The sequence below is a fragment of the Mercenaria mercenaria genome, chromosome 4, assembly GCF_021730395.1.
Source record: "Mercenaria mercenaria strain notata chromosome 4, MADL_Memer_1, whole genome shotgun sequence".
NCBI lineage: Eukaryota > Metazoa > Mollusca > Bivalvia > Venerida > Veneridae > Mercenaria > Mercenaria mercenaria.
Window position 1 is genome coordinate 67,232,784 of NC_069364.1, and position 22,972 is coordinate 67,255,755.

Below are 22,972 nucleotides of genomic sequence, written 5' to 3' on the forward strand. Positions count from 1 at the left end.
CCAATGAAATTGTAAAAAGATACTAAGGAACCAGTCAAATTACCTGTTCTAAATTAAATAGCGACAGGTAAGTCAAAATGGATGACTCCCTGAAATGATAGATGATATTTGGAAAAGATGAATTAATTTCACATAAGCATACTCTGAATGATGTACTTCTCCTGCATCAGCACACTATATTATATTTTTCAATTGATTGAAACAAGAACAACAATATTTATGAGGCCTACTTTATTTCAATAAAATAAATATGATCGCGACCAATATACTTAAAATCAGAAAGCTTTAATCTGTGCCGACTGGTGATGGTATGTATTTCCGGTTTGTTACTGCGGTGCTAGGACATTGACCGCGAACGTGCTTATCAGGTTGCCAGCATCGTAGTTAATGACCACAAACGGACCGTTATTTCCGACGCCAATCTTTGTACATGCCTTCCAGACAATTTGGGTAAAATGTCCTGGAGAAAAATATTTAAAATAACTCTGATATATTTATATAACGTAAATTTAATATATAATTTGAAAATTACACAAGCTGCTTCACATGAACACATTATTAAAGCGCTAATTGATCGAGAACCAGTTTTGATGTTTTATCCGGATAAAGGGACATGTGCTTCAGATGTATTGGTATAATACTGGTTTAAATAAAAGGGAACAAAGAGAACAAGATTAAGTAGAAAGCGATTATCTAAATTCCATATCAGTCGTCTAGTAGCAATATTGAACAGTTTCTGCGTTAACGCTAAAACAGCATTTTACATGAGAGACTTTTCATACTGATTTTATCAAACGAATTTAATAACTTACAGTAAATAGTAAAATGCGAGGATATGATGAGCATTTTATCAGTTTTATTCAACGACTTTAATAAATTCAACGCGGAAAGACACATATAATATGTAATATTCTTTTTATAATATGCTAGCTTTTCCTGCTGAACATCAATATTTCTTCTTTCTTTACCTATTAAAGATCAAGTCAATTTGACAAACGTCTCATACATAAATTGGCATTTTATTGAACTGTAATACCAAAATTATGTAATGGCTTTATTTCACTCCCAATACATCATTCATGGGAGTGTACGTTTTAACATAATTCATCGTAAGATCTGAATGGATGGTCTGGTTCAGGCATTATCTTACTTAATCAGTAATAAGAGTAAATAAATTACAGAAATGAATACAGATATTATCTGGTACTTTCCAAACTTGACATACGTAAACAATGTTAGTTAAGTGAAGAAACAATTTCATACATGCTGTCATAAATGTCAAAAAAACAATAAATATTCTTTGATAATTATAAGAAGACTGTTCCATATGCGTTCAATATTCAACCTTATCCTCCTTTAAAAATAAATATGTACTATCTGAAAATAATTCCTATCACGTTAGTGTAAATAAACTTTACCGTATTCTGCAAAGTTGTTCAAGTTAGGCTCTGATCCGTAGTAGGAATGACTGGCATAGAATGCTTCTTCATCAGTGTATAACTGATCCACATATTCAGCACCTACAATTAAAAGTTTTTATGTGAGCTGACGAAAAAATTAAACGAACTAACAATTCTGATAAAATCAATGATAATCATGATCATGTTATTTGTTTTACTGTATAATCAATACTCTATGTACTTAGGGCCTTTCGTCTTGGCAATGTTTTTTCATAATATTTCAAAAGATGTTTCAGAATAAAAGTAAAAAACCACCATTTTTCGGAAAATTCATAAACTATCAACTAAACTTAAGCCAATTTATTTTGGTGAATTTTTGTAGATATGCAAGTAGTAGAAGTAATAGATTTGTAAACTAAATAAAGAGTGTAGCCAATATTTTGTCTTTTGAGAAGTATGTTTTTTTTGTGTGTCAGTTTTGCTCAACACTTCTGCTTTAGACAGAGACCTGAATAAGCTGGCCATCTGAAGGCAAGATTTTCTCCATATGAATTGTTAGGCCGATGATAAAATTGGCCTGTCGAGGCCAAATGGTCAGCCCATTCCTGGGCATACGCGGTAATCGTTGTGTCTTCGGTAACATTATTAACCTGTTAATATAAAAAATATTGTATGATAAATATGATTGAGTCTTCAACACTCAATTACACACAACTTACTGAATACCTGTTTAGAAAATTAAAGCGAAACACCTGTTCTGTTTTGGAAAACTGTTTTAAAAGTCTATAGGTTTTGCTCCAAATGATGACAAGAACAACATAAAATAATTTTTATTATAAAAAGTTAAAGAACATATCAATAAACTCTTCTCTTGGAAATGTTAAATGTGGTATATAAGACATATGGAAACAGAAATATTTTGTAAAAAAACAATCAATGAAGCGTTAAAACTTAAGACGTCTATGAAAGAACTGTTAACTGTGTTAGACAGATCATTGTGTTATATTCAACTCACGCCATGCGTCATTCTCAGTTCATTATGTCTTCTGACAACATCGTCTATAAAGTCTTGAGACAGCTGCAAAGAAATACGTCAGGTTTTTAAGTAGGAATACATCCACATTTACAGAAATATTTTAAAAGGACTTCCATCTTACACTCGTATATGTTTAATCACCTCCTAACTGGAGAATGTCTTTCCTGTAATATAGATATTTTAAATATATTCTATAATATTTTTCCGTTACAGCTTCCTTTTGTTGTGAGCCTACTTTGCAAAGACATGGCTCTGTGGCTCCAAGAAATCTACCTTACCTTTTATCTTTTGAAAATAACCTTTCTCCTAAATCGCTTGAACATACTATATTGCAGATCTACTCCTGTATAAGAATGTTCTTTATAGACTAGTAAGTATGTATTATAACGAAATATTTAAAAAGATCCTATGGGAGCATAAAATGTTCTTGAGAGATAACGGTAAGTGCAATTCTTTTTATAGAAAATATATAATTTTTCAGCACCAGAATAATAAAAAAAATTATATCCAGTTAATGTACTTAAAAAATCAAATTACAGCAAGATGTATTGGAATTGAAACTCCGGGATTTTAAGCTTTTGTTGATTACATAAACATAGTTATGAAGAGTGTATATGAAAAACAATCTCGGTTTAGTAGTGAAGGCATGCAGGTAGTATACAGAGCAGAAAACGTTACACTTTATCTAAAAAGAAGTAACATAGTTTATTTACTTACCTCTACAAAAGGGAGCACGCAGCAAAGTCCAAGGAGAACAAGTAGTCTGATCATGCCGAGTTCGACTCGTGTGGAAACACCTATGGAAAAGGTATGTTGTCTAAGAACAATACCCTTTCCCTTAAATAGCCGTTGAAAAGACCCACCACCAAATTAACGTTTCTTTGATTTTGGTACGCTGATATCAGATAAGTATTTATTAGGGAATATTGTCAATAAATCTTTGATTAAATTCAGATATAAAAGCTTCATGTGTGAAGGCTTGCTCAGGGGAAGATGTAGATGGAAAATATATGGTCTAATTAATACCCTTTTTTCTCTTTGATAAATATAAAAACACGTCGTAATTATTGTTTTGCACACGTTTCGGTAACGAATGGTAACTGACACGTATAGAATACATTAAAATATCTTATTGCTACTGAACGAATGATAAGATAGCAGATGTCAGTTTTTGGACCTTTCTCATGCCTGTCGGAGATCACCCCTTTTAGATTCAGCAGAAATCCACTACAAACAGAAAACGAAATAAAGCAAATTGTAATTATATGTTGTGTATTATCGTAAAATCTATATCAGTATTTGCAATTGATAAGACAGTTGTCCATGCAAAGCTAAAACGAAATCACGGTCTGCGAAAATATGGGCTACTTTTCCAAAAAATTACTATATTTGGCCTTGTGTTAAAGAGTTAGGCGAAAATAAAAAGTCCAGCAATGTCTATTGCCTTCCACACAAACCTCTCGTGTACCTACTGTAAGTGTAGGAGACATTGGTCGAATTGACTTGGTCTATAGTAGGGAGACCACACTGCATTTATTAAACACGTTAAATCGAACTGATTAAATGCACGGCAGAATTTATTCAACTCGCTCAATAAATTTAATATGAAAAGACACTCATATAATATCCACATATTCGCAATAGTAAATAAGAGAAAACATTTAACAATTTTCTTTTCTCGACGACCCGTTTACCTGTTACCATTTTACCCCTGACTGACTTCAGGATTCATTGCAATGTAATAAGATTTGTCTTTGGATGACGTTGTATTTACAGATTGTTTTAATAATGACACATATGACATGTAAGACAGTATCAAAAAAGTATATTTTCTTTATATTTTGTATAATTATATTGTATGGAAAATAACATATAGCACCAGTTAAGTTACTGAAATGTTTACACAAACAGGGAATCTTATCATTCTAGGCATTCAATATTGCATTGAACGATGAAATAGTGTTTTGGCTATGTATTGCAACTCTGAAAGGAAGCTGTACTATGTGAAAGCGTTTGAATGGTTAAGAAAGTATTAATGCGGCAATAATAAAAAAATCTTACGTTTCATGAAAATAAATGTTTAATTTAAAGGTCATGTAACCTACTAGTCGGAGCTGTGTCATTTGTAATAAGACATGTGTTTTTGTATGTTAATCAACAGCTGTATTAATTATTGTGTTATTTCAATTCTTTATTGCTAGAAAAGATACCGATTTTTATCTTTATGCCACATTAAAAGACGCTATCAGCTTTATTATATTAATACTAAAAATAACTGTTATAGTACACGCAACTAATATATATAGTGAATAAAAAGATTAAAGCATTTTTCATTAAGACAGATGGTTCTGTTCTAAGAGTAGGCGTCCAACCAAAACATTAATACAAAAACAAGAGCTGTCAAAGACAGAGACGCTCAACTAGTAAACAGCTGTGTCACTAAAGAAAGTTTAATAAATGAATTCCAAAGTCGAAAAATGGACATAATTAGATAAATCTGCAAGACAAAGCTGTGGAACCAGTAAAATGCATAATAGCTCATCACAGTGGTAAAGTGTAGGAAGTTTCAATCCTTTCCCATCGGTGGGTTCTGAGACATTTGCTTACATACAATCATTTTGCAAAAATGCAAATCAGCATTATGGAATATCTGCATTTTATGTAAGATACAGTAAATACGTGTTTGAAGTACCAAACCATTCCCACATGTGGTTACTGAAATACAAGCGCACCAAGACTAGTTTATTGGTATTTTTCATAATTCAAATTCCGTTTAAATTGATATACGTACAATGTAGTTATTATGTTACATGTGATGCTTGTCGGTAAAGTTTCCGTACCGATAAGTATTGAAATGTCAGCAGACACTACCCATAAAATGTATATCTAAGTTATATGATATTTATATTTACATTTTTTTTTAGATTACAACAGCACATTTAACGAAATGAACCACGTATCATTTTAAGCCAAATTGCTGCAATCTCAAAGTGTAAAACTCGGTCCTTTAGATATTGAAGCTTAAGATTCTACAGCACAAAATCGAAATGTGGACATTAAGGTCTGTATAATGTACATATTTTAACATACATGAACGGAAAGACCGTAAACTGTATAGTATGTAATGGCGATTTCTATTCAAATATTTCGTTAATGTTCACATGTTTCGTGCATAAAACATGTATTACTTTTCAAATAACGTTTATGAAAAATTTGCAAAAACTTGGACACTGATTAATCTATAGGATTTTGATTTTGTATAATGTCATAATTTGATCTGACATCTCTTGTTGTGTCATCCATTCTTTCGTATCCTGTCGCGGGTTCGCTGACTGAAGCATCGTCAAAATTTGGTTGTTCCTCTGTTCCTCTTGTCCTCATCATAATAGATTCGTTCACATAAACTGGATCATGTTGTGCAAGTACGTTCCTGCAAAGGCATACACTTATAAATATAAGTCGATCCTGCTTTAAAAAAGTAAACTTCGGAAAACATGAGTAAGTGTACATCTAGTTGTCTGCATTCATTTATATGTCAATGTTGATTTTTTTTCAACCGGAATACAAAGCAAAATTATTTGATATAGTAATATATAAACGTTTAGTCTTGTGTGTTTTGACAGAAATACACATTGTACTCATCGTTTTACAAGAAACAATATCAGCGCTTTATAACTTATGTATATCCTTATATTCTAGACTTATCGTGAGAGCATAGTCAAAAATAAGACGCGGTGTGTTGTTTGACCATAACGGCACAATTAGTCTTACAGCGGCCAGAGTGGTTTTGCAGAAGGCCATTTTGAAATTAGTTGTACCGGTATTGTTTGCCATTTAAATACCATTGTCAACGTAAAAGCGCCTTGACAGTCCGTTGTGGACCGGCACCTGGCATTTGCCTCACTCAGTAGAGAAAATCAAAATTATGTTTGCCGTACATGAAGAGACTACATGTTACTATTTATAGTTATAGACATATTTGGAAACAGTTTTCAGCTTTTGCAATGTCAGATACCTACCCATGGACTTCATTCATTACATTGTCTGAAAAGAAAAAAGAAAAAAAATGTTTACAATTGTTTAGAATTGATGTACAACTAACAAATATGTTTTAATAGCTTTATATTGGGTTAATTATATGGAATTTTGAAAATAAATCGTTTTGATGTTAAATATAACTATCAATATCTAACTGAAAAAATATTATTCCTGAACCAGGATACTGTATACAGTCAACAATTATAAACTTGTCAAATGCTCTAAGTGAATACCTATAGAAATTCTAAATTCAAATACATATGGCTGATGTCATCTTACCCAATGAAGTAGAAAACATGTCACCGGTGTCAAAATTACGAAAAGTACGAATACTCTAAATGCTTTGTGCACTAAACTTATGCTTTAAGATTGTTGAAATTGTTCCGTACACGGTAAAGAACTTTTAAAAAAAACATACAAACACTGAAAACATATTGAGTTGAGAGTGCTTGCAACATCGAAGCAGTCCGGTCTTTACAAAAATATCAGGCCTTGGGTTCTGGTTACCAAACGTACACGGATATTATTAAAAGCACTGACCTCCAGATTTTGGCTAAAAAAATATTCTTCTTTCATATTGAAATTTGGTTATATTATGAACATTAGAATATGAGTTTTTGTTTCTAAACTATTTTAAAAATGCCAAATCAAGAAAAAAAAGATGACCTAGTCGGGAATCGAACCCCGGAACGCCGGGGCAATAAAGAAGTGTTCCGCTGTCGCTGACAATAGCGCTATGGATCATTTAGTGTTCATGGATGATTTAGTGTTCAATGTGCGTTAAATGTACAAAGTTATAATCGAGGCAGTTTACCTCGAGTAAACCGTTGCAAATGCTTTTCGATTTTCATCGTAGAAAATAGTAAAAACAATTATTTCTCATGTGTTTCCGAAACATATAGTCTAAGTGTGCCCAATCACGTGATGACGCTACGTCATTTTGAGCTCGAAAGTGAAAGTGGAAAGGTAAACAAAAATTATAAATCAGGACGTAAGTTTTTTATTCAATATATTGTGTAAATATCAGGCACGTGATTCGAAACCTATTTGAAAGTGCTACCTAAGTTACTACGATTTCCCCACCAAATCCTTCTCTTTTTAACGCTATTCCTGTTCGACCACTTTCGACATTGTGCGCTTATTGTGCAAGTCAACTGAACAGGAATAGCATTAAAACGAAAAAGTTTTGGTGGGGAAATCGAAGTACCGGGGTAGCACTTTCAAATAGGTTTCAAATCATGTGCATGATATTAACACAATATATTGAATAAAAAAAACTTACGCCCTGATTTATAATTTTTGTTTACCTTTCCACTTTCACTTTCCAGCTCTAAATGACGTAGCGCGATCACGTGATTGGGCACACTGAGACTCTATGTTTCGGAAACACATGAGAAATAATTGTTTTAACTATTTTCTACGATTGGGCACACTGAGTCTGCCAGTAATAAAGTTCCAAAGCATTCTTAAGAAATATAGCATTAATTTCCAGATGTCTAACAAAAAATGTTGTTGTCGAACGATCTGGAAGCCAGTGCCTTTAAAAACGTGATATGCATTGACTTATGTTTCCATTGAAACTTAAAAATTCGCTCATTAAACCTTGACAGGATCAAAGACTAGCTTCTGGCCACGTGGTACAACTATTTCTTTAAATCAATATCTTAACATGGTGAGGAATCTATATATTTCACGGGTTATGCATCTTCGTGATTTGGTATTCGCGGGTTGCGGCAACCCGAAATTCCAATTCTGCTTTGAATTTGTATATATCTGCAAATTATGCATTTAGAACATTTGACTAGACGTGTAGATTTAATGCTAGACGAGTTCGTAAGGTATATTTTGAAATGAAAGCTTCAATATCAGCTGATATGATAAAGCTTTATTTTACATATTTTTTACTTTTCATTCACCAGCGTGATGTACTCTGGGTACAGGTTACCTTTATTTGCTTTCAGTCTTCTTATTGTTAAAGTTGTATAGCCCGCATATACTGATATGAGTACAAAAACAGTTACAACACCACCCATAATAATTGACTGTACTGTGCAGTTTCTGTCCTCTGCTATTGATATTTCTGCGGATAAATATTAAGAAAAAATACAAGAAGTATTTACATGTTCAATATAATAATTTATTCTCAGAAACACTCATATGCAAAGCCGGTATTGTTCAAAAGATAGACATATAGTAAAGTTCATTTGTTCTGATTTCTATATAAATGGTTTCCATGTGTTTCTGAAAAAACCTGATAGTATACAAATTCGACGATTCACAGAAGAAAATTTTAATCGTAAAAAGTGTTCGACATCACTAAAATAACATTAAATATATCTTTTTAAAAGAAAGCCCACATAGGATTGTATATATGACTTGTTAAGTACACAATAGTAAAGTGAATGAGCAATCGTGAAAAAAAACAAAGAGGAACAGTCTGTTTGTTAAAATACTATTGGGAAATTTAAATTAGTTATATATGCGCAAAACTTCACTCATTCTCCACAATGTTTCAAAGTTATATGACAATGTAAAATATTAGTATTTTTCTGTCTGTGAATCCCTAGCACGTGTACCAGTGGAGTTTCCACTTTTTCTATTTTACAATGTATTGTAAAGCAAATCACGATATCGTAGCAGCTTAGTCCCTGTGAGTTTCTGTCCCATCCGTTCAAGATATTGTTTAATGCAAAGCATCAAAAACTATATTCTAATGGTGTGCAAATTACGTTTTGCATATCACTTGTTATTGTTTTACTAATTTTTGTGTTCAGTGTCACTGAAATGCAGTATTTTAGCAGTCAATGATATTGTTTGGAAATCAATCATGTTCACAACAACCTGACGCAATGTTGAATGTTGTACAGTGGCTGCATAAAAGTTGGATACGTCCGTCAACGATATTACAAAAGCTATCTGCAAGACTGATATCAGGCAAATCATAGTGCGAAATTTGTTCCCAAAATTGACGTACAAAAATCTTTGCAAATATATCTATAACAAACATTTACAGGAAATGTTTATACTACCAACTTCACAGAAGTACACTTAAAGTGCTAGCAAAGACATTGCATGACTAAAATGCTCTCTTCAGAAGTTTGTATTCGCGAAAGCTGCACAAGGGTTCGTAGCACTGCATCAGCATGATTAGGTGTGTTTAGACTGCATTATTGACTACAGTACCCACTACAATGTTACTGAACCTTACTAATGATGACGGAATCTGACCTTAAAGCTTGATAAGACTAGTCGCATCACTTTACATAAGGAAATGTGATTTAATTTCATCCAAGGATGTATAAAACAGATTTTCCTTCTGTTTTTACAGCTATTGAGCTATACTATTATGGTTTCTGAGCGCTTATATATGTACAAAAACTGAACTTGTTCTACGTAAACAGAATATACTTATACAGTGTACTATATGCAGTATTAATACCATATATAATACTTATATATGTTGAGAAGTCTTAACCTTTCTCCAAGTAGACATTTTTTCTTCTTAAATGCTTTCTTATAGATTTGATGATTACACATCCGCTTTCTAGAGATTTCCTAGACTGGTGGTTTCGGGTGAGATGATATTATACATTAGCACCAATTCGTTTAATAATGTTATTTATCCTCATTTTAATCAACTTTATTAAACAAAATTCTTTCATACAATGGTATCCATGAAAATATATAGAATATTTCACCGGTGTCTGGTATTTTGCCAAGACAAACTTCACTCAAATTTACTACATCGCACAATGTGAGAAATCTTTACCACATTCCGATAGCCGCCGTCCACCAGGGTCGGCTTGAAATGAAAAAAACATCATCTTACAGGGTAGATCAAAACGTGCCTGTTCCTATCACTTCTTTGTTTGTCATCTGTGTAATGATAACACCAGTGCCCTTCCCTAAGCTATTGACAGCTGAGACAGTTACTGTATAAGTTGTATTTGGTATTAGACGGAAAACCGGGTACCACTGGATTCCTGTCAAGTTTAGTGACGTATATATCACTTTACGTTGTCAGATGTTCTCCCGCATAGTGCACTGTAGCAAAATAAGACAAAATAATTGTTTTTACCTTTCTCAAAAATATCCCTGAACGCTGTATTTAATACCACAACAATTTGCTAGCTCAGTGTCACACAAGATATTTTAATATTACTTTGATTTAGGATATGATAGTGCTGAACGTTATTGGTAAAACTTCCTTGACGATTTTCATCACTGGTTTAATGAATTTATAAGCTGTGAATATCATGCTATACCACTATGTAAAACATTTTGTTTGGAAACGACAGCCAGTACTAGTCATGGTTAGTTATAGTCGCGCAACACACTCCCGACTTTTTTTGCCTTTTGTTTTTCAAGGCAAGGCGATCCTGATTAACGTGTTTACTGTTATAATTGGGATGTTTGCAAAAGATACAGAACTAGCTGCGTTTCTAAATATGAGTAAGATACTTTTGATCAATAAAGAAATTGTGACCTGTCATCAACGAACGAAGAAGTGATGTTAAAAGTTTGAGAAATAATGAATACTTACCTCCAAATTACCAAGACATCCTTTTGTATGTGTATATTACTTCTTCGACACATACATGGTCTATTTTGATGTTTATTACATATCCAGAAATATATTCATCGTATGTGTTAACAGGTTCATTCCATGTAATAGTAAAGCCAAGACTGGAGACGTCAACAATTTTTAGTTTCTGGACGCTTTCCAGACCGTCAGGTGAGGAAATAACTATGTTTTGCGGAACATCCACGGTTATACTCAGGTATCAACTTGCTCTTTACATAATTGCTTAGGGGCAGCTTTGGTCACTCTAATCCATTAAAGTTGATTAACCGCCGTATGACCTGAACTATGTCAGCGTTATTCAAAATAAATAAATAAATAAACTTCGACCAGATGCTAACTTCCGACACAGAATATGAGAAATGAATTGTATTAACTAGATCTATTCAAAACTAACATTTTATTACTTGGCAAAGATAAAATGAAAACATAATGATAAGAGCTGCTTTATTTAATGGTTTTCAGTTTAGCTTTGACTTACACTTTCCATTCGTTTTACAATCAGAATCAATTGCAGTATAACTTGTGGAGTTATATTGCTCATTCTCTGTGTGAACTCTGAATGAATATTCTGTGCCTGTAATATAACATTTACGAAGGATTGCTTTTTGATGGAAGATCTAAATTGATTGCATTGAATATTTATGTAATAGTTTCACAAATGGCACTGCCACTTATGAAACTATATTGTATGGTGTTTACAAGGAGAAAAAAGATTTTGCCATAAAACACACTGTTTTATGTATTCATTTGATTATTTACAGAAAATGAGATCAAACGTAACTTAACACCACACGGAAAACATAATACTAACGAAACAATTCAAGCTCGTTCAACAACAGTTATATGATCTTGATTTCAAAAGCGCAGATGAGTTTTCTTAACAATGTGCAAAATTCTGTACCAGTGTATATTTCATCAGGTAGAATATTTTTTGGCGTTAAAGTGTTCTTAAGAAACAGTGGAATTAACAAAATATGAAAGATAAAAGTCATAATATGTCAAACTATTTTAATATTGTTTTAAGTTGCAAACTTCATTGTTGCTAACAGATTATGTCAAAAAGTATAACTATGGCTACCTACAAAGGATACGTAACACTAAAATTGTTATCAATCGGGCTTAAATGACTTCGTTTGTTACCTGGAAAGAGACCATCCACAGTATGTACCGTTTCGTTTCCTGTAGTACTTAATGTAAATTCGAGCTTAGATTCTCTATAAACATGTATGTTGTAACGTGTCACTTCTCCATTAGGGTCAGAGGGTGGTAGCCATAACAATGTAATAGAGGTTTCTGTAGACCTAATGCATGAACCTTCTCTCGGGGGACCTGGAACTGTGATGATGATGATGATGATTATTATTATTATTATTATTATACCACATTTATATAGCACTCCTTTCATGCACATGTACACGTTCAAAAGTGCTTCACAGAAAACTTGCAAAAATACTAACAAATACGCATACAAAAATAATGCATTCCACATTAACAAAATTCATAAATGTAAAACGTATAGATTAAACAAGATAAACATATATACATATTTAAAAGTATTTAAGTGACCCTAGGATAAAATACTGTTCTACGCTGTTTTATGAAGAAGAAGGAAAAAAAAGCATCAATGTATCGGTCAGTTAACAAAATATTGTACAAAGACGTGGGGTTTAGCAGGCTTTTGAAAGCAGCTAGTGTGTCAGCTTCCCTGATCTTGACGGGAAGGGAGTTCCAAAGCTTTGGAGCAGTCCACGAAAAGCTGCGATTGCCATACATCATGGTTTTAGTTTTTGGTATAACCAGTGACAGCGTGTCTTGTGATCTTAGGTTTCTGACCGGTTTATACACTTCTATCATATCTCATATATAGGCAGGGGACTGACTGTGTAAAGCCTTAAAGGTGTGGGTCAGAACCTTGTACTGCACCCTGTATTTCACTGGCAACCAATGGAGCTCCTTCAGAACCGGTGTTATATGATTGCGACGGGGCGTCTTAGTGATGACACCAGCTGCCGTGTTCTGGGCATGTAGCAACTTGTTAAGTGTGCTGTTTGGAATACCACTTAACAAGGCATTACAATAGTCTAACCGTGAAGTAACCAGGCTGTTGATAAGGGTCTTTGTGGCATCACTGGTAAGATACCGTCTGATGTGACCTATTCTGCGAAGTTGAGCATATCCAGCCCGGCACACAGAGTTGACTTGTTGTTCCATATCCATATTGTTGTCAAGTACTGCACCAAGATTCCTAACACATTTTGTGGATTTCATCACAGAGTCACCGACTTTCACAGAGACGTCATCAATGTACTTGGAGTTACGCTTTGATGTGAATTGCATTATCTCCGTTTTATCAGCTCTGAGCTTCAGCATGTTGCAATGCATCCACGAGACAATTTCAGCCAGACAGTTCTCAATCCGGCGCTAAGCCTCACTTCTAGCCACAGCCTCTGTCGGCTTAAATGATAGGTATAATTGAGTCATCGGCGTAGAAATGATGAAGAAGTCCATGACGTCTGCATATGGCACCCACGGGTTTAGTGTATATGATATAGTTCTTTGGACCAAGCACCGATCCCTGGGGCACACTGTATTTCATCAACATAGGCGTCGACAACTCACCACACGCACACAATGCACACAGTTTGATAGCGGTCACTAAGATATGATGACATCTATGCAAGTGCTTTGTCTGTGACTCCAAAATTATGTTCGAGTCGGTGTAGCAGTGTTTGGTGGTCAATCGAAAGCTGCAGACAGATCGAGTAGTACGAGGACTGTTACAGAATTTTGATCGAGGGATGTGAGGATGTCATTCTGTACCTTTATCAAAGCCGATTCAGTTGAATGAAACTTTCTGTAAGCAGACTGCAGTCCCTCATGTAGCTAATTTTCACTCAAGTTCCGCTCAAGACGCGCATCTAGTACCTTTTCTAAGATTTTTGAAATGAAAGGGGGGTTAGACACAGGACTGTGGTTTTTGAGAATATTTGTAATATGCTCCGATGCAATACAATATAAAACACTTTTATACGACTTGAAATGTTACAAAGTGACAATGGCCGTTTGTCTAGCAATACATATAATTTATTACCGGGTACAAAAACAATTTATAGTATTCCTTAATTTGATAATAATTATTTTTTTAATTGAAGACATTTGACTGTCCTGTACGAAAAAAGGACCTGATTTACAGCTGTAAAACGTCTGTAAAAGACCTGTATTTTGAAATTACAACTGTAAAAGACCTGTAAGTGGGAAAATGATCAGAAATACAGTTGAAATTTTCAGGTGTAAATATGATGGTCTCAATTTACAGCTGGAAAAATTTTACTGTTGAAAGTTACAACTGTAAAATGGTCATGTCTCAAAATTACAGCTGTAACATTTCTGGAGGGAAACATGAGTATTGTCAGCCATTTTTAATGCATTTTGACGGGATATAACTGAAATACACACAGACATCACATCTTGTAAAATTTTGGAATTTAAAGCGGTACAGAGTAAGTACAGATGTTTAATTATCTATTATAGTTGTAAAAGGACATGTATAAGTACATACATTAACTATTTACTCCATACTGGAAGCCGATAAGTTTATAAAAGAAATAATTACAAGATTGTCATATGTTTTCATGACTGACAAAGAAAGTTTTATAAACAAGATCTGCATATGTTCTACTTTGTATCCTACTCTTGAATTTTGCTGTTGCTATACTGTAATCATACCACATATACTTTACTTACTAGATCGTTTATTTTGCCATTTTCATAGTAATTCCTACCTTATCTAAAGAATTGCAGTTCATCCTAAAACTTTTTGCACCTCTACTTTTGTCCCTTAAAATAATGCCCTCCTTTTCAACACCTATAATATTTCTACAGCTGTAACTTTTGGGCATTTTTACAGCTGTAACTTTTTTCATTTTTACAGCTGTAACTTTTTTTTTACAGGTGTAGCTCATTTGCATATTTCGAACTGTTTTACAGTCGTTTTACAGCTGTTAATTGAAATCTACAGCTGTAAAATCAATGTTGTTATATAAAATCTACAGGTGTAAATTTGGTATAAGCATGACTGTTATTTTGAACAATAATACAGGTCTTTTACAGCTGTAAAATGTCGTACAGGGTGATACCACTACTCATCTGATATGCTGAATTTGTCTTAGCAAAGCGTACCTTTTACTGTAGTATTAAATTGTGCAGTAAAAGCGTCACCATATTCGATAATTCTTTCGTAGTATTGCTCACTTTTCGCCTCTATAGCAATAGTATATGTGTATCCGGGCTTCAGGTCGCTGAGAAAGAAGGTGTTATATAAAGAGCCGGGATGTGATCGTGAAAGCAATGTTGATCCATCAAAGAGCTGTACCCTGTAGCCTTGAACATATCCCGGAGCATCAAACCAAGCTATCGTAATTTTACCATCACTTGGATCAAGTTCACTGTTGTTCATATCTAAACCAGTAGTGAGACTTGGCTCTGTAATGAATAATACAAGAGCTAATGAAATAACTCTTACGAAAATATAAAATCATCTGCCTTTTTATCTAAAAGAAGACAATCAATATAAAATAAATACGACATAAAGCAAATAGATATAGTTAGAAATTGAAAACGACTGAAGCAGAACTGATACAAAAGTATCTATTGAAAAGACAAATTGGAAGAAAGAATAGCAAACCAGGAAACCTCAGTTCCATAAAACAACGACATCACTGAGGCAAGTGTAATATGTGCCCGGCACATTTAAGAATCAGGGGAGAATCTGGTGCTTGCACTATCCTGTGGCAAAAATTACAAAATACTTCTAAAGGAGTTGCCCATATGCGATACCAACAGCGACTCACATGTATATATATACAAATCCTAACTGTGCAAAATAATTACAGACTTCGTTTAATTGAGTCTGTTCATGTGGTGTAATGCACTGCAGTAATTTCTCGCCCAACGGCGCTCTACAGCGCCCAATAGAGTTAGATTAAGCAAATAAATTAATTCTAGAATACTAGAATACTCATACTATAGTAATATTTACAATCTGTGTTCTGGTGAAGTATTTTAAAAATTTACTTGCTGATTGCATTCTTGTGACGGATGTTCTTCTTACAGACCCATGCTGTGACAATTCATCCTTTGAAATGATTGTGATGTTGTACGCGCGCCCAGGATCTATTCCTCTCTCAAGTGTAAGTGTTGTAGATGATGAGTCAACACTTTCTGACTCTTCTTCAATATTGTCACCATATTTAGGTCTCCATTTGACAGTATACCCATCAATGTATTGATCAAAGCCAACGGGTGGCCGCCAAGATACAACTATTTTATTGGTCTGCACCATGAAAACAACATCTGTCACTTGTAGATCCGTAACTGTAAAGAGGATAACACCATATTTGGCGTCAATTAAAAGGTACCGGTTTTCATAAGAAATTGATTATCTGTGAAGATAACAAGTAACAATATCTACCAAGAATGTTTTCATTCGTCATGCAATGCTTCCAAATCGGACTTGGAAGAACGGCAACTCTGTATGTGAGATAAAACACGTAAGGGTAGAATAAACAATCGAACACAACGTTTAATGTAGTAAATAAATAAAATCTGTAAAATGATCCTTTGGAAGCAAAGAATGCAACCAAAAAGAATAATAGCATAATAATAGCCCCCTAGCACCGGCTTAGGCGGAACTCTATTACACATGTTGAATGGACTCCATAACCCCAAAGGACCAGAAAATATAACAACACTGAATCCAAGTCCGGGGAGACTTTTACTGCCGCCACACTGTCTTACATAGGAGCAATCTCCTATATAGTGGTCTACCTTTCAGTTAAGTTATTGTAGCGATAGGAAAGAAAACTGCTGCTGGTAGTTTGACACGCGAGTACAAACACAACACTATCAAGATGGGGTTCATCACAAAATGCAGAAACTGCTTCAGGATATTCTTAAAATAAAATATATATTTAACTGAACTGAGTTTTTCCGCATAAAAGATAGTTCCAACATTTAATTTCATGCATGCGAGATTTTGGAAAGCGACCATCGCTCGAAATGAAAATCCCGTAGGATGATGCTCGATGGTGTGGATTATTGGTAATATATAATTATCACTTATTTATTTATTTATTTTACTTCATATACAGGCCCATAAATGATGCTTTAAAATGTGAAGTATCCGACATGTTATGTTTTTGACAAATATATTTTACCATGTTTTAGAAATTAATGTTGCCATATGTATGAAAACTTTTCCTTCAACAGTTATGCAATATTTATATTGTTGATGTTAATATATAAAACATCATATTAAAATGTTTGAGATAATATGTAAGCGACCCGAAATCTCAGTCTGTAGAGCATCAGAAGGCTATTCGAGTTCTAGTCTGTAGAATATTTTCCCCACCCGACATAATAATATGAAACATTAAAGTATTAACTATTGCTGTTACGTTTTGAGTTCTTGAAATTATCTTACTGGGCAGCGCTTTGTAACCATACGGGATCTAATACAGATTGTCCCAAGAACAGACGACTTTACCGTAGCTCAACAGTTTATACATAATTTATTTTAGGTCGATTGTGAAACAAGTTCTACAACTTACATTAATCACTCTCGACACCTCATTCTTGATGGAATCCACGAGGGTATTAGAGAAGATGCCAGTTTCCCTTTAAATGCTGAGCGTCAAGCAAGGGAGCTACTGGTACCATTTTTCACGTCTTTGGTATGACGCGGCCGAGGATCGAACCCACGGCCTCCCGCACTCGAAGCGGACGCTCTAGCTACCACTAGGCTATGTGTTCAGGTAAGGTAAACATTGGTTATTTTGATACAGTCATTTAACTTTGCAAGACTTATTGAAACAAGTCTAAAAGAATATTGTAAATTACAAATACTAAACTGTGTACAATTATACCATTATATTAATAGTCCAGAATAAATGCCACCTCACAAAACTTGTGTTACACAGTAGTCTTCAGAGAATCTGATAATTAGTTCTCCTTTGTTTCTAGTGATGGGTAAAACTGTGACAGGTTGAATTTATTATCACTTGGTTTCTAGTTCTTTGATAAACGTACTAGGCATTGTGTTATAAAGTATAGTTTGACATACATTCTAGTCTTTGTGTTGTAATATATAGTTTGATATGCGCACTAGACATTGTGTTGTAAAGTATAGATTTATACATGTAATAGGCATTGTTTTGTGAAGTATAGTTTGATATGCGCACTAGGCATTGTGTTGTAAAATATATATCGGTACACGTACTAGGCATTGTGTTGAGAAGTATAGTTTGATATGCGCATAAGACATCGTGTTGTAAAGTTTAGATTGATACATGTACTAGGCATTGTGTTGTGAAGTATAGTTTGATATGCGCACTAAGCATTGTGTTGAGAAGTATAGTTTGATATGCGCACTAGGCATTGTGTTGTGAAGTATAGTTTGATATGCACACTAGGCATAATGTTGTGAAGTATAGTTTGATATGCGCACTAGGCATTGTGTTGTGAAGTATAGTTTGATATGCGCACTAGGCATTGGTTGTGAAGCATAAATTGCAACCACAAGTACTAGTATGATACCGTATTAGTTAGACTGGAATTTTAGGAATCTCTTTGAAGGTCTTCTTTTATAAGGTTACTACATTTTTTTTAAATTTTCTGTTTAGTGATACAGAAACAGACGGCAAACAGAGAAAGATTTTGTCATCCTTTTAAAGATGTTTGTTTAGAGTTCAACTCCATTTAGTGTTAATATCGGGGCATAAAATTTGACACAGGTAGTTCTTGTGTCCGAGTATTTCATGCTAGCTTGATACTCTCACGGAAAGGACTTCGCTCATCAACTGACAACATTAAATCTATAAACCAATAGAATCTAATTAAACTCTTTACACATATTTAAAAAGTGAAATATATTTTCATTTGCAATTTTCCTTTGCAAATTTCAAAACAATATAAAAAAATCTTACTTGGATTGCACGTTCCGCCTTTTTCAAAACCATTGCTGTCATAATTGCTTTCGTCACATGTACACGTGTCAAACAGACATACTGCTGCGCTATCAGAACATTCTGAAGATATATTACAAGCCTCTCCCACCATCACTTTGGCTACGTAGTGCAAAATGAAATAAGGCATGTACAAATATACTATCCATATAAATCGAAATCAAATATTAAATAAAAGAATAATTTGACACATTCATATCCTTTACTGCTATACTCTGGTTTTGTATTTGTATTTTGTTCGTGACGCTCAAATTGAGTCGTAACATTTTATTTCCTGACATTCTAAGATCATACTCATACATTTACAATCTCTTCATCAAAACAGTAGACGGTTAAACAGCATTTACGATGCTTATACAAACAAAGGGAGAATATACTTTATAATATTTGTTATAAATTATCTCCCCTTATACCTTAACTTTCCATAGAAATTGGTTCAAATCTACATTTGTTTCTAACACCGAAAGGATTCGATGCATCACAGGGGGCTCCATATCTGAGTGGTTAAGGTCGCTGGCCTTTCGCCACCATGGGTTTGAAACCTCAGCTGGGATGTAGAATTCTTTCCTGGGAGAAAACAATCAAGATGTCTTGCGGAAGATCGAAGGTTCTATCCAGGTACCCATCAGTGCATGAAGTAGGGCTTGTAGAGGCACCTGTGATCTTCCTCACCCAGTCGCCATAAAACCGAAATAGTCATTCTATTTTGTAAGACAAAAAGATAAACATCTACATGTTGACCTCCGTACAGGAAATTGCCATTCGGTGTTCTAAATTATTACTAGAACAGAACAGAAAGATTTTATTTCTAACATGTTGTTCGTCTTATTACTATATTTTCCAATTTTGTTAGAAGTATTGTCCTACAAAACAAAATACAAATGTATATTCAGTTTGTTTCCCGTTTGACAGTGTCATAAATACTCACCTTAAATGATTTATACCTTTTTTTTTGGTTTAACGTCGCACCGACACAATTATAGGTCATATGGCAACTTTCCAGCTTTGACGGTTGAGGAAGACCCCAGGTGCATTATTTCATCACGAGCGGGCACCTGTGTAGAACCACCGACCTTCGGTAAGCCAGCTGGATGGCTTCCTCACATGAAGAATTCAACGCCCAAAATGAGGCTCGAACCCACATCGATGAGGGGCAAGTGATTTGAAGTCAACGACCTTAACCACTTGGCCATGAAGCCCCCCACCCCCCTTATCTTAAATGATGAAATTGTCTTAGTAAAGTCTACCTTTTACAGTTGTATCAAATTGTGCAGCATACGGGTCACCATAAACGAAATTTCCTTCGTAGTATTGCTCGCTTTTTGCCTGTATTGCAATATTATATGTGTATCCGTTCTTCAGGTCACTGAGAAAGAAGGTGTTATATGTAGAACTGGGATGTGATCCTGTAAGAAATGCAGATGTTGACATATCAAAAAGCTGTACCCTGTAGCCTTGGATATAACCTGGAGCATCAAACCAAGCTATCGTAATTTTACTATCACTCGGATCAAGTTCACTGTTTTCTAGATCAAAACCAGTAATGAGACTTGGCTCTGTAATATAACATACATGTTTGGAGTAATTTCAGAAACTGAAATAAATCTTACGAAAGCATAAATTATTATAATTTCATGTACAATTTGGCAATAAATTTAAGGCAAGTTTGACATAGAAGTAAGAAAATGTAGATAGAAATTTAAAAAGGTCTGCAGCAGAACTTTTCCTATAAGAAACCATTTAAGCATAAAACGAAAACCAGAAGCTGCGAGTTCAAGTCCCCACTTCTCTAATTAGACATTGATAACATTGAAATAAGTTTCCCCTGAATGATGTGGGTGTTTTACACATGGCATGCTAAAACATCAGGAGAGCTTAATGAACTGGAGCGTATTCTGTATTTTGCACTGTCCTCCCACTAAAGGTACAAAAAATGTTCTGGAGAATTGCCAATATGGGTCACCGATGACGACTACACATGCACTTAAATGCATGCATATATATGTACTGAAGGCAACCAAGCAAAATTATGGCAGACCCTGTTTGACTGAGTTTGTTCATGAGAAGTAACAACAATTGCAGTAACCTCTCGCCAAATTGCGCCCTACAGCGCCCCATAGCGCCGGATTAAGCGAATAGATTATCTGATATTGATAGTCTGGCAATACTTACAATCTCTGTTACAATGACGTTTTTAGACATCTTACTGGCTGATTGCATTCTTGTGACGGATGTTCTTCTTAAATACCCTTGTTGTGTTCGTTCATTCTTTGAAATGATCGTGATGTTGTACGCCCGACCAGGATCAATGCCTCTGTCGAGTGTAAGTGTTGCAGATGATGAAGCTACAGTTTCTGACTCTTTTTCAACATTGTCACCATATTTAGGCCTCCATTTGACAGTATACCCATCAATGTATTGATCAAAATCAACCGGTGGCCGCCAAGATACAACTATTTTATTGGTTTCCGCGATGAAAACAACATCTGTCACTTGTAGATTCGTTACTGAAGAAGATATAGCGTCAGTTAAAAACAATAAGTTCTGATATGAAATGAATTCTCTGTGAAAGATAACAAGAAACAATGTCTATCCAGAATGCTTTTCTTCGTCATGCAATGCTTCTGAAGCGAACGTGGAAGAACGACAACTCTGTATGTCAGATTGAACATTAAAAGGTAGAATATGTGCAATCAAATGCAATGTCACATGTATAGCTTACACAGGAGCAATCTCTTATACAGTTGTCTCGCCTAAACTTAATTTGGTGTAGAGATTGGATAGGTAAATTCTGTTGGGAGTAGTCACAGCACTGTCAAAAGGGAGATGTTACGGGGTTCATAACAAAAATGCAGAAACTGCTTGAGGATGTTTGCCATGCGGATTCTTTAAAAAGAGTAAAATAAAATATATTATTAAAATGTACTGTATGCTACGTTTGTTTGTTTGTTTGTTTGTTTGTTTTTTTTGGGGGTTTTTTTGTTGTTTCTATTTTCGTATTATACAGATTGTTCTAACATTTAATTTCAGGCGTGCAAGCTCTTGGAAAGCGATCTTCTATTGAAATCCTGTATGTTGTTACTCAAGTATGTGGATTATTGACACTTTATAAAAAAATGAAATCACTTCTATTATCATAATATATTTTTGTATCTAAATTTTCTTTATATGAAGCCCCGTGAATGACGTTTGTATTCACAATGGCGATTTTTCAAACATGTTTTCACCATGTTTTAGAATAAATGGTGTCTACGTTAATGAAAATAAAGTCAAGGTACCTTTCGGCAGAAATTTAATGTAATGGAAATGTCAATATAAAGTTCATTATAAAATTTGAGAAGCAATATGTTAGAGATTCGAAAGTTCATTCTGTAAGACATCGTAACTGCATGTTTGCATATTTTTCTCAACACGACATTTAAATAAGAAGCGTTAAAGTATTAACTTTCGCCAATAGCAATGATGTTAAATGTGCAATTGTACAACTATGTAACTATATTCCATACAGTTTCATACAGGCCGTCCGAGAACAAACGACAATGTCGTACAAAGAGCGATCACAATAGTTCATTATTGATTGAGCATTTTGTGTTCATGTGAAGTAAGCATCATTTATTGTGATCCATTCGTATACCTTTACATTTATATACTAGTAACTGGTCATTTGAGTAGTTCTTACTGGATAAATTTCTCGAAAACGACTTTGTCAATCAATTTTAACATTATGCTTTATATAAAACCACCTGTGTCTAAATCAACTAAACAAGTTCAAAGCAATGAAAATGAAAATCTTTTATTTGCACTTTAAAAATCTTACCTTAATTGCACGTTCCTGCTTTTTCAAGTCCATTACTGTCATAACTGCTCTCGTTACATGTACACGTGTTAAGCC

General features: G+C 34.3%; 2 protein-coding genes across 2 annotated transcripts; both read right to left on the reverse strand.

Moving 5' to 3' along the window:
• Positions 1–216: 216 nt before the first annotated feature.
• On the reverse strand, positions 217–9,506 carry LOC123553446 (uncharacterized). The gene is made up of 7 exons (XM_053541594.1): positions 8,420–9,506; positions 6,456–6,480; positions 3,154–5,866; positions 2,416–2,478; positions 1,909–2,050; positions 1,419–1,520; positions 217–460 (listed from the first exon to the last, which is right to left on the reverse strand). The coding sequence occupies exons 3-7, from the start codon at positions 3,205–3,207 to the stop codon at positions 327–329; spliced, it is 495 nt and encodes a 164-aa protein (XP_053397569.1). The 5' UTR covers positions 3,208–5,866; positions 6,456–6,480; positions 8,420–9,506; the 3' UTR covers positions 217–326.
• Positions 9,507–11,859: 2,353 nt separating this feature from the next.
• LOC123551994 (fibronectin-like) lies at positions 11,860–20,658 on the reverse strand. The gene is made up of 5 exons (XM_045341335.2): positions 20,328–20,658; positions 19,042–19,182; positions 16,133–16,432; positions 15,239–15,541; positions 11,860–12,394 (listed from the first exon to the last, which is right to left on the reverse strand). Exons 1-5 carry the CDS (start codon positions 20,509–20,511, stop codon positions 12,138–12,140), a joined length of 1,185 nt encoding a protein of 394 aa, XP_045197270.2. The 5' UTR covers positions 20,512–20,658; the 3' UTR covers positions 11,860–12,137.
• Positions 20,659–22,972: the final 2,314 nt, after the last annotated feature.

What these genes read in the sequence shown, in the direction of transcription:
- LOC123553446 (XM_053541594.1), bottom strand. Translation starts at nt 3,207, where the DNA reads ATGATCAGACTACTTGTTCTCCTTGGACTTTGCTGCGTGCTCCCTTTT. An exon ending in GCGTGCTCCCTTTTGTAGAG is followed by an intron (nt 2,479 to 3,153) that starts GTAAGTAAATAA and finishes ATTTCTTTGCAG; the next exon opens with CTGTCTCAAGACTTTATAGA. An exon ending in AACTGAGAATGACGCATGGC is followed by an intron (nt 2,051 to 2,415) that starts GTGAGTTGAATA and finishes TTATATTAACAG; the next exon opens with GTTAATAATGTTACCGAAGA.
- LOC123551994 (XM_045341335.2), bottom strand. Translation starts at nt 20,511, where the DNA reads ATGTCAACATCTGCATTTCTTACAGGATCACATCCCAGTTCTACATAT. An exon ending in AGGCGGAACGTGCAATCCAA is followed by an intron (nt 16,433 to 19,041) that starts GTAAGATTTTTT and finishes TCCTCTTTACAG; the next exon opens with TTACGGATCTACAAGTGACA. An exon ending in ATTTAATACTACAGTAAAAG is followed by an intron (nt 12,395 to 15,238) that starts GTACGCTTTGCT and finishes TCATCATCACAG; the next exon opens with TTCCAGGTCCCCCGAGAGAA.